Raw genomic sequence first — 14,801 nt, forward strand, 5'->3', positions numbered from 1 at the left:
CTGACCCAGCATCGCATGGGGAGGCTGCCCCAACCCCACTGCTCAGTTGGCCACTACACATGTGATTCCAGTACAGGCACCTCTGCCCTGCAGAGCATTCTGAGTATTGGTGGCGGGTAAGTTTGCCACTGTTTAGAGTGATATTTTCCCACCCTCACTGCCCCCCTGGAGAAGCACTCGCTGGCCACCAGTGAAGCAGGACCAATCTGAGGCATTGGGGGGGGGGGATTCATGAAGATAATCAATGAATCTGGACTACCCAGACTCAGAGTTGATGGGTTGGGAGGACTCCTGATGCTCCAGATGACCAGAGATCCCAAGGTTAACCCACTCCTACCCAGGAATCCCTTGTTGTGAGAACAACCTTAATGTTTTCCTGTTAAGCCCAATGTTTTCAAATCTTTAAGTACACCCATTTTCATCTGTGTTTTTAAGGAATTAAAGCAAGATATTTCCAGTTTTCGTTTTGAAGTCCTGGGTTTGTTGAAAGGAAACAACAAACTGACTAATTTGCAGTCCTCAAAAATCAGCAAAGAAGCTGCTTCTTTGCCAGACTCTGATGAAGGAGGTGAAAGTGGAGGAAATGAGAAAGTTCAGAAGAAACCTCTTAGCCTTTTCGATGTAACTACTATGATCCGCCCAAAAGCAGTTGCGAGGGCTTCTGAAGCACACAGCCTGAGCAATGGTTTAGCAATGATGATGCCAGAATATTCCAAGGAAAAGCAAAAGAAAGTAAACTTTGTGACTGATGTAAAGAAGTTTGGGTTCTTTCACAGACAATCAAAAAACATCTCTACTGAGCAAAATATAAATAAAATTTACTCAATTTCTGAAGAAGTGTCCCGTCAACAAGCAGAAGAACATCATGAAAAAGTCACTGAACTGGAAGAAAAAACATTGGTTGTGGGCTGCGAATTGAACATTCAGGATCTCAGTGAAAAATGCACAGCAGCTGCTAAGAAGCAAACTAAAAATGAACGTTTGGATTCTAAGTTGGATGAAACAGCTTTTCCTGAAATGGTGAAGACTAAAGTGCAGAACACTGATCCACCCACACCAAAGGATTTGCTGGACAGTGAGCAAGACTTCAGTAGTGACTCTACTGTGAAACAAGAGACAATTGTTCAGGACAACTACATAACAACAAGGTTGTGATGAGTATGGGCAGAAGTCTATACACACACTCATATATATATACAGGGAGAGAGAGAGAGAGAACACAGATTGCTTCATTGCAGGGATGTTTAAGCTAATCAAAAATGCAAGAGTATAGCATTCAAAAATTGTGGGAAAAGAATTTGTACTATAAAGGATATAGAAGAGCCTTTCGTTTTGTAGCCTGCTTTAGCGTTCACAATTTCTTTTACATTTTTTAATTAAATGGGAGCATCTTGTATTCTTGTACTGTTGCAATAACCCACTGAAACTTTTTAGCTATCTTTTTCAAGTTGAAATAAATGCAATTTCTCTCCTGTGATAGTTAATGCCTATGGTAAATATTTTTCTATGCAAATAAAAGTAGCTTAATAAAGGTGTGGGCCTTAATGAGCCTTTTTTTTTTAAAGGATTGCTAAGAATGAGAGTGATCATAGTAATCATAAACATTTTCTGTCAAATGATTTAACCAATCAGAAATTTCATTTACACTAATTAGAAATAAAGTTTGAAACAAACTCCAAATTAATTTATGGAAAATTATTAGTACATGTAATATATTCGTAATTCATCATTCTGGTTATTCTTTCAGTATGTTCCATTTGCTATGACCATTTCCAAGCTATGACCATTTCCAAGCATAATGCTATTTCCAACCAGCTATGACCATTTCCAACCATAAACATGTGGAAACTGAATTTGCTTGTTTTTTGAAAAGTCCAGATTTTTATCCTGTCGCAAAAGCAAATATGTTTTACTGGGAAAACCCAAGTCAGAGTAACTGAGAGATCCCATCAGACAGGAACTTTGCTTGTGCACTTCTTTGAAAAATGGGTTCATCAAGCCTTGCCAATCAGTTGCCCTAAAGTTACTAGTTTACAAAAATGTTTCCTTGCCTGCCCGCACAAACATCCCCTTCTTGTGGCCAGAAAGCAAAGAGAGCCACCTTTTGTCAAGCTTCCCTCCAGTTCCAATTTTCCACTGACAACCAGTCATTGACAAGCCTGGATGTGTTTGTGCACTTTATTCTTGGGAAGAGTCTCGATTCATTTCTGCTTTCACAGTTCCAATGGCCAATATCCAGATGAATGAAACACTTGCACAACAAAGTTGTACCAGTGCAAGAACATCATGTCACTGTGCAAAGTCACAGGGATTGTTGAAATTGTGTTCTTGCGCAAGAGTTCCCTGCAAAACATGTGAGGTGTGCCACTAGTTGTGGACCTTCTTATGCATGTTTATGCTAGTGCAACACTAGTATGGAATGCAAGCTCCAGACTTAGCACAACTAGCTAGCCCAGAAGCCTTGCAGTCCATTGTCCAAGCGCTAGGTTAGTCTGGATATTAGCCAGTATATTTGGTTGGTATCAGAAGACTACTTAGGGGTAATCCCCTAATGTACTATGACAATCATGAAAAATCTTTTAAAGTCAAATCTCAAACAGTCTCCTTACTGAGATGTTGGTGACCTCCTCTCTTTCTGTTTGCACAATAAATACGTTGGCTTTCAAATGTACAATACTATTAATCTAGGAGTATTTTCATAAGTAATGAGTGATTTACTGTCAACCCAAATAATTTTTGAAATTAAACAATCTGTTTCTTTCTCATCAATGGCTGGTGTTATATATATATATATTAAAAACCTCATAAAATATAATTGACATTCACAGATGAATATTTGCTCTGACCATTCCAGTTTTCACCATAGTGAAAGCTGTTAGCAGGTGGAGCAAATGCCCGGTCAGTTTAAGAACAATGAAAGATACTTCCCTAAGACAACAGCAGACTGATAACTAAAGTTGTTCTAATAATGTTTTAATGCCACCATAATGACATTGTATCCATAGGCGATGGCAGGGCAGTGAACATAGTCAACAGAAAGCAGAAAGATTTTGACATTGGTAGGGAGTTCAGAACTCTACTGAAACAAAACTTGCTTAGAATTAAATCATATCCCTGATACACTATCCAATTGTGACAAATTATGACATTTTAAAGTATTCAAAGTCTTCCTATACTTGTGGCAGATATTACATAGAGTTAGACTCTTATATGCTCCCTACTTCTCAAAAAAGGCATTCTGTCCTATATTTAGCAGGCTTGGGCAGCTTCTAGGAAGCTCCTGCAAATACACACAGAGGCAGACACACGCAGCTTTGTTTTATTTTTGTTACTGGAGGTTGTCGGTGACAAATATGGAAAACAGATGTGGAATAGGAACAACTCTGTCAATGAGGCTGTTCTCATGAGCAGGCAAGACCGGACTTATCGTGAGCAGCCCGGACCAGAGAAATGCCAGGACGCACACGGGTCCTAGCGGCACCTCAGTGGCAAATCTGCCTAGGCAGCCCACCTCTTAAACAAGGTTAAGGGAGCAAGCGCTGGCTGCATTCCGCTGAAGCACTGACAGGCGCCTGGCCATTACTGGGGGATCCCAGTACACTTGCGTGGTGCATTGTGGAATCTCCAGGGGCCATGATGCGTTTTCCTAGCCTCAGGAGCAAAATGCTTCAGGCATGCAGCACTGCTCGGTTCATGCTCCCAATTGAAGCACTCGGTCGTCTGAGGGGAAGTTGAGTTTACCAAGCCTTCCCCCACCCACAAACCCACCTCCTTGCCCACCCACTCAGTCATGTGACAACAACTTCAATATCTATCAACAGCAGAAGTTAGTATATGGCTGTGTCATCATGACATAAGAACAAAAGAACAGTCCTGCTGTGTTAGGTCAAGGGTCCAATTAGCCCAGCTTTCTATCTCCAAGAGTCATCTGGTCAGTCAGATGCAGGGCAGTGTTTATCCTCAGCATCAGGTGAGTTAGAAACTGCCTCTAAGCTGAGAAGTTCCATTTAGCTACCACAGCCTTCAACAGAACTTCATAGCTTCCAAATCTAGTTAGGTCCTTTTCCTACCTGATTGTTTGGTATTTGTTTGTTTATCATGTTTATGTGCTCCTTGATATATACATGTTTAGGTGGTGTCCACAATCCAAGTTTATTTATTTTATTATTTATTTAACATATTTTATACCACCCCAAAACGTGTGTGTCTGGGCATTTACAACCAAACAAAATAAATAGCAGAAAAATTAAAACATTCGTTCAAAATAAATGACAGCAGAAAAAGTTAACACATTACAATTTGAATTTTTAAAACCATATTTTAAAACAATGTGAAAACTATTAAAACAGTATTTAATTAAAAGCCTGGGCGAACAGATGCATCTTTAAAGATTTTTTAGAAGTTGTCAGAGATGGGGAGGCTCTTGTTTCAACAGGGAGAGCATTCCAAAACTATGGGGCTAGCAGTGGAGAAGACCTGTCCCCAAGTAGCCACCAGACAAGCCAGTGGCAACTGCAGACAGACCTCTCCTGATTATCTCAATGGGCAGTGGGGTTTATGCCGAAGAAGATGTTCCCTTAAATACCCAGGTCCCAAGCCATTTAGGACTTTATAAGTTTTAACCAGCACCTTATATTTTCCCCAGAAACATATTTGCAGCCAGTGTAGCTCTTTCTTTTCTTTTTTGCTTCTTAAGTTTTATTAGATTTTACAATAACTTTTACATTCAATTACATTCATTTCCTAACTCTACACATAAATAAATATTGACTTCCAGCTCACCTATCTGCACGGTTCACAATAACTATACATATAAGCTATTGCTTATATTTGCTTGTATGTTTGTTCAAAATATACAAACTACATTTGATACTACTTGATTTTACCCAACCCGACCTGCTGCTATTACTATATTTCAAACCCTACTGAAAAGTCCATATTGGGAAAATAATTCTTTAAATAAAGCAAAAAAGTCTCCCAATCTTCTTTAAAGCATTCAAAATTATCTTCTCTTATAAATGTTGTGAGCTTTGCCATCTCTACATATTCCAAAATTTTTATCAGCCAGTCTTCTTTTAAGGGCATTTAAATGTCTTTCCACTTTTGCGCATAGACTATCCTGGCTGCTGTGGTTGCCTACATAAAAAATGTTAAATTTCTTCTAGGAAGCTCTCCTTCTGTTATTCCCAGCATGAAGGACTCTGGCCTTTTGAAAAATGTCATTTTGAAATTTTTCTTCACTTCATTATATATCATCCCAAAAGGCCTTTGCCCTCCTGCACGACCACCACATATAAAGGAAAGTTCCTTCACATTCTCCATATTTCCAACATTTGTTGGAAACATTTTTATACATCAACGCTAGCTTTTTCGGTGTCAAATACCACCTATACATCATCTTATAATAATTTTCTATTAAGGTATAACATGCAGAAAATTTTAAATCCGTTTTCCATAATTTTTCCTCAGCAGCCATATCTATGTTGTGACCTACACCTTTAGCCTATTTTATCATTGTCGTTTTGACCACTTCATCTCTTGTCTCCCCCAAAAGCAACAACTTATACATCTTCGAGACTAATCGTTCATCATTTTCACACAACTCCTTCTCAAATCTCGAGGTTTGGTCTACAAACCCAACCTTAAGATCCTTTTTATAAATTTCATTTAGCTGACGATACTGAAACCAATTACTAACCATACTTTGTACTTCACTCAATATTTTTAATTTACAGCCCTTCTCTTGAAATAATAACAAATCCCTATAAGTACCCCATTTAAATTGCATGTTTATCTCTTTACGTACCAGAGCCTCAATCGGGGATACCCATAATGGAGTTTTCACACTCCCAACATTCTTTATATTTTACCCATGCACCCATCAGACTCCTTCTTACTTAATGATTAAGGAAAATCTTTATGCACTTTAACTTTATCATTCCACAAATAGGAGTGCCAGCCAAACCTTCTGTCAAATCCTTCCAAATCAAGTATTCTGGGATTTCTTAATGTTATCCATTCCTTCAACCATGTCAAAGAAACAGCATCAAAATACAACCTTAAATCTGGCAGGGTAGGACCACCTCTTCCTTTTGCATCAGTTAAAGTCTTACGTTTGATTCTCGGTCTTTTCCCTTGCCAAACAAATTTAGTTATATCCTTTTGCCATTGCTTGTTAATGTATTATAGTTAATGTATTATAGGAATAGTCTGGGGGGCCAAATAACATCTTAGGTAAAACATTCATTTTCACAACTGGAATTCTTCCCATTAAAGATAAATTCATTCTACTCCATCTTTGCAAATCAGTTCTCACTATATTCCATATTTTAATATAATTATTTGAAAACAATACAGAGTTTTTGTTTGTCAGCCAGATGCCCAAATGTTTAATTTTCTTCTCCACTTTCCATTCACTTATCTCATAAAATTTATCATTTAATTTCTGATCCATGCTTTTTGTCAACACCTTACTTTTGTTCTTATTAATATAAGAGTGTAGCTCTTTCAATACAGGGGTAATGTGGTCTCTCCGAGGTGAACCAGAGTGGTGTAGTGGTTAGAGTGCTGGACTAGGACCGGGGAGACCCAAGTTCAAATCCCCATTCAGCCATGATACTAGCTGGGTGACTCTGGGCCAGTCACTTCTCTCTCAGCCTAACCTACTTCACAGGGTTGTTGTGAAAGAGAAACTCAAGTATGTAGTACACCGCTCTGGGCTCCTTGGAGGAAGAGCGGGATATAAATGTAAAAATAATAATAATAATAAATAATAATGACCCAGAGACCAACCTGGCTGCCTCATTCTGGACCAACTGTAGTTTCTAGACTACATACAAAGGCAGCACCACTGCAGTAATCCAGTCTGGAGGTTACCAGCATATGTACCACTGTCCTGAGGTTGTTTATTTCAAAAACTGGCACAGCTGGCATATCAGCCAAAGCTGATAGAAGGCACCTCTGGCCACTGCCCTGACCTGGGTCACCAGGGAGAGGCTTGTATCCAGAAGCATTTTCAGGCTGCGTACCCATTCCTTCCGGGGAAGTGTGACCCCATCCAGAACATGCAGATCAAACTCATCTCCAGAGTTTCAACCCCACACAATGAGTGCCTCCGTCTTATCTGCATTCAGTCTCAGTTTGTTATCCCTCATCCATCCCATCACTGCCACCAGGCACTCATAGGGGGAGTTTATGCCCTGTCCTAATGATGTTGACATGGAGAAATAGATTTGGGTGTCATTATCATACTGATTGCAGTTTCATGTAGATGTTAAACAACATCAGAGATAATATGGAGCCTTGAAGGTCAACATATAAAAGTTCAGATTTTGAAGAGCAACAGTCTCCATATGGAACCTGCCCAAGATGTAGGAGAGGAACCACTGCAAAGCAGTTCCCCCCACTCCCAACCCCCTCAGATGCTCCAGAAGGATACAATGGATGAGAGTATTGAAACCCACCGAGAGGTCCAAAAGGACCAACAGAGTCACACTTCCTCTGCCAATTCCCAATTGGAGAACATCCATTAGGCCAACCAAGGCAGTCTCCACCCCATAGCCAGCCCGAAAGCCAGTCTGAAATGGGTCTTGATAATTGGTTTCCTCCAAGACGGTCTGGAGCTAGGAGACTACCACCCTCTCAGTTACCTTGCCCAGCCACAGAAGGTTGGAGACAGGCCTGTAGTTACTCAACTCTGAGGGATCCAAGGCAGGTTTCTTCAGAAGTGGTCTAATAATTGCCTCTTTAAGACAAGGAGGCATCCTGCCCTCCCTCAGAGAAGCATATGTGATCTCTACCAGGCCTTCTACAACAACCCCCCAGCCAGATAGCATAAGCCATGTTGGACAAAGGTCAGGAGAACAAGTAGTGGGCCACACCGCTCCAAGTAGCTCATCCACCATCCTCGGGAGACACAAACTGGCTGATCCAACCAAACTACACAAGAGGAGTCGCTGGACACCTCCACATCAGACACTGATGTATTTATGGAGACTGTGTCTAAGTCAGCCTGAATATGAGATATTTGTTCCACAAAGAATTCATTAAACACGTCACAGCAAGCAATCCATGGTTCCAGATTCTGATTCAAGGGAGGAGGGGCACATACTAGCCTCCTCACAGCCCTGAACAACTCCGCTGGACTTGATTTTGCAGATGCAATACAGACAGAAAAGAATAATTTCTCTGCCATACATATTGCCCAAGCATAGATCTTCAAATGTGCTCCATTTTTAATTCTGTCAGATTCGAGTCGAGTCTTTATCCACTTGTGCTCCAGTTGTCTACCTTGCTGCTTCAGCCCCTCTAGTTCTTCCGTATATCAAGTGGCCCGTTTTGAAGCAGGTTGGAGAGGATGCTTAGGGGCTATCATGATAGGGGCTATCATGTCATGCCCCAGTGAGTTTGCTGTTCCAGGTCTCCACCAGAGCGTCATCAGGATCATTGACAGAGCCAATACTAACTCCCTCAAATGCTTCTTGGAATCCTACTGGATCCAATAACCTTCTCAGGCAGACCATCCCAATAGGCCCCTCAGCCCTGCGAAGGTGGGAAGTGATTGTGAGTCCAACCTTAACCAGCTGGTGGTCTGTCCATGTCAATGGGGAATCACTGGTCAATGGGTAGGGAGTCCATATGAACTCCCTACCCACAGAACACCACCCTGATCAGAGTGAAAGACCAAATCAAGCATGTGACTAGCAATCTGTGTTGATCTTGAGACCACTTGGGATAGGCCCATAGTTGTCATATGAACTCCTGAGCCACCACAGAGAAATTGGTCCCAAAATGAACACTGAAGTCCCCCACCACCACAAGCCTGGAGGACTCCAACACCAGGCCCGAGATCAAGTCCATTAGCTCAGTTAGGGACTCTGTAGAGCAGCGGGGCGATCAGTACACCAACAGAAGTCTCAATCTATCCTTGGTCCCCAGACTTAAGTACACACATTCAATATGGTCTGACACTTCAACAGGGATCCTGGTAAGGGAGAGGCTATTCTTATAAACCACAGCCACTCCAGCTGTGGGGTCACAGCTCATGGTCCCTCACAGCTCACGGTCCCTCACCCGCTCCTCAACAGAGTACCCTGAAGGGAGAAGTTGGGGACCAGACCAGGCCTCCAGCTTCCCCCAACCAGGTCTCCATAATACATACCAGGTCGGCTCCATCATCCAGAATCAGGTCATGGATGGTTTCTGATTTGTTCTTGACTGACTTGGCATTACAAAGGAGCAAGGTGAGGTTCCAAGGGTGGTTGGCACTGCTCTCCAAGGTCAAAGAGCTGGCAGGACAGCCGGAAGGGGAAACAGCTATTCGATTTCCAATTCCCCTTCCCCTATAATGGCCCACTGACCTGCCAACATTACTTCCTCTGTTCCACACCACCACCACCACCACAACTGCCGCCCCACAATTAGCAGATACACCCCCTGTCTCCCCATTTCCAGAAAACCCTAGATGCAGTAAACATGTATCCCCCAAGAGATGGTTAAAACAGAAGCCAAAGTGTTTCAACCACCACTGCCTGGCCCTCACCAGCTCCCAAAGTGGCTCCCGCAAAGAGGCTACCTACTTTGGTGGCTAGCTCACTGCCATAAGCAGCACCCCTTTATAGGCCAGAGATGGTCACTCTGAGCAGCAGATGGTATGCAGGGCCTGCTGAGTCACTCCTGGGCCCCAATCCTGCAGAGATGCTCTGCAGAGCAGCCACAGCCAGAGGCCACAGTCCCACAGATCAAGCAGGGCCTGGCAGATGGTCTCGCCCTCTTCCTCCACTGCAGGCAGGCACTCAGTAGCAGCAGCAACAGACAGCCAACACCAACCTCTCACCCTGGGGGCTGTCCGGGAAGCAGGTGGACTCTCCCTCTGCTGCAGGGCTTCTGGCAGCAGAGTTACAATATAAAAACAAAAACAGACACGTTCACAGAATAAAAACAAACACATTTCACAGAGTAATACAAAACAGTTTGGCTGCTTGTTTCTTGACTGCAAGTCTCTCCTATGGGCTCAGGGTGAATTTTGAAAAACTTCTGTTTTAAGCAACCTTAGCTAAGCAGGGTCTACCCCGGTTGCATATTAATGAGAGACCTGATGTGTGAGCACTGTAAGATATTCCCCTTAGGGGAAGGAGCTGCTCTGGGAAGAGCAGAAGGTTCCAAGTTCCCTCCCTGGCATATCCAAGAGAGGGCTGAGAGAGATTCCTGCCTGCAACCTTGGAGAAGCCGCTGCCAGTCTGTGTAGACAATACTGAGCTAGATGGACCAATGGTCTGACTCGGTATATGGCAGCTTCTTATGTTCCTAATTGCACAGAGTGAAACAATTAAACAGTTTAAAATTAATTTTAATTAAAAGGTGTGTCTTAAGGGTCTTTTAAAAAGCAAACAGAGATGGGGACACTTGTTTTTCTTGCTGCTTTGTTTTTAAGCAGTTTTTCAGAATTACTGAATGGCTACTGATTCTTGCTCACAGAGCAGCTATCTGAAGTAAACAAGGCCTAAGGAAAGTGCTGTGCCTGGGTAATGGGGACATAATTATCCCAAGGCACACATTACATTAGTCATATACACAGCTTGAACATTCTGAAACATTTCAGCTGTTTTTCCCCCCTGTATTCCACTCATCCATTTAAAACACACACACACACACCCCAACATACCGTTCATTAAGCCATATTCAACTTTTATATGTAGAGCATCTTGCAAGATTTCTTTAATGCAACGTACCACTGTGTGACTAGAAGAGCCCCAAACTTACTACCCTTTAAAAATATAATGGGAATGCATACAGGACTTGGCCCAATGTACTCTGAAATGGAATAATAGGAGCCAGTGTTTTTTTGTCCAAAGAGTGAGCCATTCTATGTTCTGGAGTCGCTTCCCAAAGGACAAGCCTGCTGAGCACCATTGCAAGGTACATTGGTCAAAGTGTGCTGCTCCACAGGTAACCACATGAGTCATCTTAGTGGGAGGAAGCAAAAGAGCAAGGCTCTTTCTCTTCCACCTCCAGAGAAATAAGCCAGGTTCATTCACGCTCATTCCATTATTATTCACACAGTGAAAAGCTGGAAAGTGCAAAGAATGGCCCTTCCCATAAAAAGCATTAGCTTGAAACACAGTGGCATTGGGTATAATTGAGAAGCACTTTCCCATTAGAGGGACGATAATGTATAAAATGAATATTCTAAAAATGCATTAAAAAAAACATTATATTGCATCAGGACATATTTACGCTGAACAATTGAAGATCCACAATCACTGGAGAGAATGAATATTTTCTAAATGCATTTTTAAAAAAACACAATCTTTCATTTTTCATCAGGACATATTTATGTCCTCCCTTCACAGGAGGGGGTACACAACTTTCAGAGTGTGGGGATCAGCTGGAATTCTGATTGTGAATTATGGGAGCTCTGTAGTGAGCTCCCATCAAAGCTACACTAACGTTAAATATATGGCGAGATAACAAAGTACTGTGCCTTTGCACCCAGATCAAATGAAGACACAAGACAACTATAACGGAATAAAATGGGCCACAACTTTATTGATTGACATTCAAGGAAGGAGGATTGGTACTCCATCCCCTACAGTGCGGAAGCTAAAGACTTGCTGCTGCTGGATGAGTCTGACCTAGACATATAAGGTGACACACCCTAAGGCCGGCATCTTTGCCAACCTAATGTCAGTGCACCTGCTTTAGGGATCACCAGCCCCAAGCCACAGAGCCTTTAAGGCTGGTGATTCCACAGTAGGTTGGTGTAAAAAAATAAACCAGCACTCCTTGAACTGCAAAGACCCTAGGTAGTGGCAGAGACTCATCCACATGCCAAAGGCATGCCTAAAGGTGCTCACCAACCATACACTGCCCCATAGAAACAACACTTTACCTGCCATTGTGACTAGGAAACCTAACTACCTAAGCTATCCTAACTACTTCAGCTATATATGCTGGTCTGTGACCATAATCACGATTGATTGACTGATTGATTGATGATTACCTCAGCTATAAAGGGGAAGAAGACTTCCTTCAGAAATTGGAAGGTCTACCCAAAGAAGATGGAAAGGAACATAAACTCTGGCAAAATAAAGGCAAGGAAACAATAAGGGAAGCAAAAAGAGAGTTTGAGGGAAATTTAACTAAAAGCATCAAGCAGATTAACAAAAACTTCTTTATAGCAAACAGAGCATAGCAAACAGGGATAGCAAACATGGCATTGGAGTTTAGCAGGAGTATAGCAAGAAGTGTGTGGGGGAGCCTGAAACAAGTCTGCTTGATCACAAGGAGCCCATTGGGAAGAGAAAGTAAGTACTACTGTCTCCATATTCTTGAAGTTTGGACATTTAAACAGCACCAATACAGCTAAGACCTAACTTGCTAATAAACTATCTCCAAATACTGTGACCAGCCAACAAAACCAGTTATGAAGATAGAAAGCCAGCAGAAGAGGGGGCACTTCCCAGTGCACAGAGTATCACATGTATGACTATTTGCTCCATGGGCAGAAGTCATGGGTGTGTGCTCAGTGCAAGGAGCTCCTGGCTCTCAGGGAACATGTTCGTTCCCTTGAGACCAAGGTGGCAGACCTGGAGAAGCTCAGTGAGATAGAGAGGCATGCAGACGAGACCTTCAGGGGCATGGTAGAGGCATCCCACTCCAAGGCTGATAGCATCTCTGCTGTGAGGGAGAATGAAGATCTCGGGGAAGAAGGACATCAGTCTGAGGAAGAGGGAAATGCTCCCTTAGTGCATTAAGAAAGATAGCACACACCAGGTAAGGGACCCCTTCCGTGTATGATGAGCCCATATCCTCTTGCACAGGGGATACTCCTCCGCAGGGTGGGGGCCTCCTTGTAGTGGGCGTTTTGATCATTAGATGTATAGAGAGATGGATTTGTAACGTGTTGACCACATGGTAACTTGGTGCGAAGATTGTGGACATCACACAGTATCTAGATAGGTTGTTAGGCAGTGCGGGGGAGGAGACAGCTGTTGTGGTGCACATCGGCACCAACAATGGGGGTAAATGTAGTCGGGATGTCCTGGAAGCCAAATTTAGGCTGATATACCTATAGCGTATTGAAGTCCAGGACCTCCAAGGTAGCATTCTCAGAAATGCTACCTGTTCCACATGCAGGTACAGTAAGAGAGGAAGAGCTGAAGGGTCTCAATGCGTGGATGAGACAGTGCAGGAAGGAGAGGTTTAGATTTGTTAGGCACTGAGATACATTTTGGGGCAAGCAAGGCCTGTACAAAAGGGATAGTCTGAAATAGAACCAAGATGAAACCAGACTGCTGGCACTTAAAATCAAAAAGGTTGCAGAGCAGCTTTTAAAATGACTCCTGGGGAATAGCCAACAGGAGCTGGGCAGTATCTGGTTTGGCAAATGCCATCCCTTAAGGTGCAAGAGTGTAAAAGATTCAGATAAAACAGAAGGGGACAGAGCAGAACCACATAAAGAGAAGGAGGCTCTGCTAGCTGGTCAAAGAGATCATGATGGGCGTGCTGGAGTGCTTGGTTGCTAACAAAGAAATAGATATAGTGGCCATTACAGAAACATGGTGGAACAATGAGAACCAATGGGACACTGTTAGCCCTACATATGAACTCTATAGGAAGGACACCTGCGCCTTGCAGGTGGAGTAGAACTGTATGTTAGAAAGTTAGAATCTAACAAGCTGGAAAACCTTGGAGGACCAGAGTCCTCCACAGAAACCCTGTGGGTGACAATACAGAGCATGAAAGGAAACGTGCGCTGGGGACGTGCTATTGCCCTCCGAATCAAAATTCTGACAGTGACTGGGAGTTGCAGAAGAAAATCAGGGGGGGCGTCAAGGAGAGGCAGGGCAGTAATAATGGGTGACTTCAATTACCCACACATAGACTGAGTAAATTCACAGTCAAGTAATGACAAAGAGGTCAAATTTCTAGATAGGCTGAATGACTGTGTCCTAGAACAGTTGGTCTTGGAACCAACCAGAGAGAAGGTGACCTTGGACTTAATCCTGAGTGGCACCCAGGACCTGGTGCGTGATGTCAGTGCTGTGGACCCCTTAGGGAACAGTGGCCATAGTGTGATCAAATTCAGCATACATGTGGGGAGATAATCACCAAGGAAGTCTAACACAGATACTTTGAATTTCAGAAGGGGAAACTTCTCCAAAATGAAGAGTATGGTGAAAATAAAACTGTATGGGAAAATCAAGAGAATCACTTCACTCCAGAATGCATGGGGCTTACTCAAAACCACAATACTAGAAGCCCAGTTAGAATGTATACCAAAAAGGAGGAAAGTTAACTAAGTTTTTATAGACAAAAAGAGAGATTTTTAAGGTTTAGAGGTATTCCAGAAAAAGCTGGTCAGGATATTAAAAAATTGCTTGGGGAGGAGCTTGCATCACTTTTGGGAATTTCCGGTGAAGAGATGGATGCGCAGATTGATACAGCTTTTCGTTTAAATTCTGAATTTGCCACAAGAAATAAATTAGCTAGGGATTGTTTGGTACAATTCAATTCAAAATCAATCACTGAGCGGGTTTTTCAAGCCCATTTTGTCAAAGCCCTCATTATTGAAACTCAGCAGATAAAAATTTTGAAAGAAATACCATCCAGAATTTTAAGGAAACGTAAGGATTACAAATTTCTGACAGATGCTTTGAATGCCAATGGAATACGTTTCAGGTGGGAAATACCTGAGAGAGTCTCCTTTTTTTTACAAGGGCAAGAAGAACAGATTCACAGAGCTCCTCAAAGCGTAAGAATTTTGGCGAAAATACAAAAAATAATTATCTTCCGAGCAG

The 14,801-nt window shown here is 42.5% G+C and overlaps 1 protein-coding gene and 1 long non-coding RNA gene across 8 annotated transcripts in view; one reads left to right on the forward strand and one right to left on the reverse strand.

Annotated features, from left to right (window-relative positions):
• The window catches only part of TRPC4 (transient receptor potential cation channel subfamily C member 4), a 280,034-nt gene extending 278,361 nt beyond the window's left edge, over nt 1-1,673 (forward strand). For 6 of the 7 annotated variants that reach the window (XM_053295519.1, XM_053295521.1, XM_053295518.1 and 3 more), the window contains one exon: nt 436-1,673. In XM_053295519.1, coding sequence (XP_053151494.1) covers nt 436-1,155 — 720 coding nt within the window. In that variant the 3' untranslated portion in view covers nt 1,156-1,673. The remainder of the gene's footprint in view (nt 1-435) is intronic. The other variant, XR_008316011.1, reaches the window with a different exon arrangement.
• LOC128344737 (uncharacterized) overlaps nt 1-14,801 on the reverse strand; it is a 65,513-nt gene that overhangs the window by 46,923 nt on the left and 3,789 nt on the right. The window lies entirely within an intron of this gene.

This window comes from Hemicordylus capensis, chromosome 2 (genome assembly GCF_027244095.1).
Source record: "Hemicordylus capensis ecotype Gifberg chromosome 2, rHemCap1.1.pri, whole genome shotgun sequence".
Lineage (NCBI taxonomy): Eukaryota > Metazoa > Chordata > Lepidosauria > Squamata > Cordylidae > Hemicordylus > Hemicordylus capensis.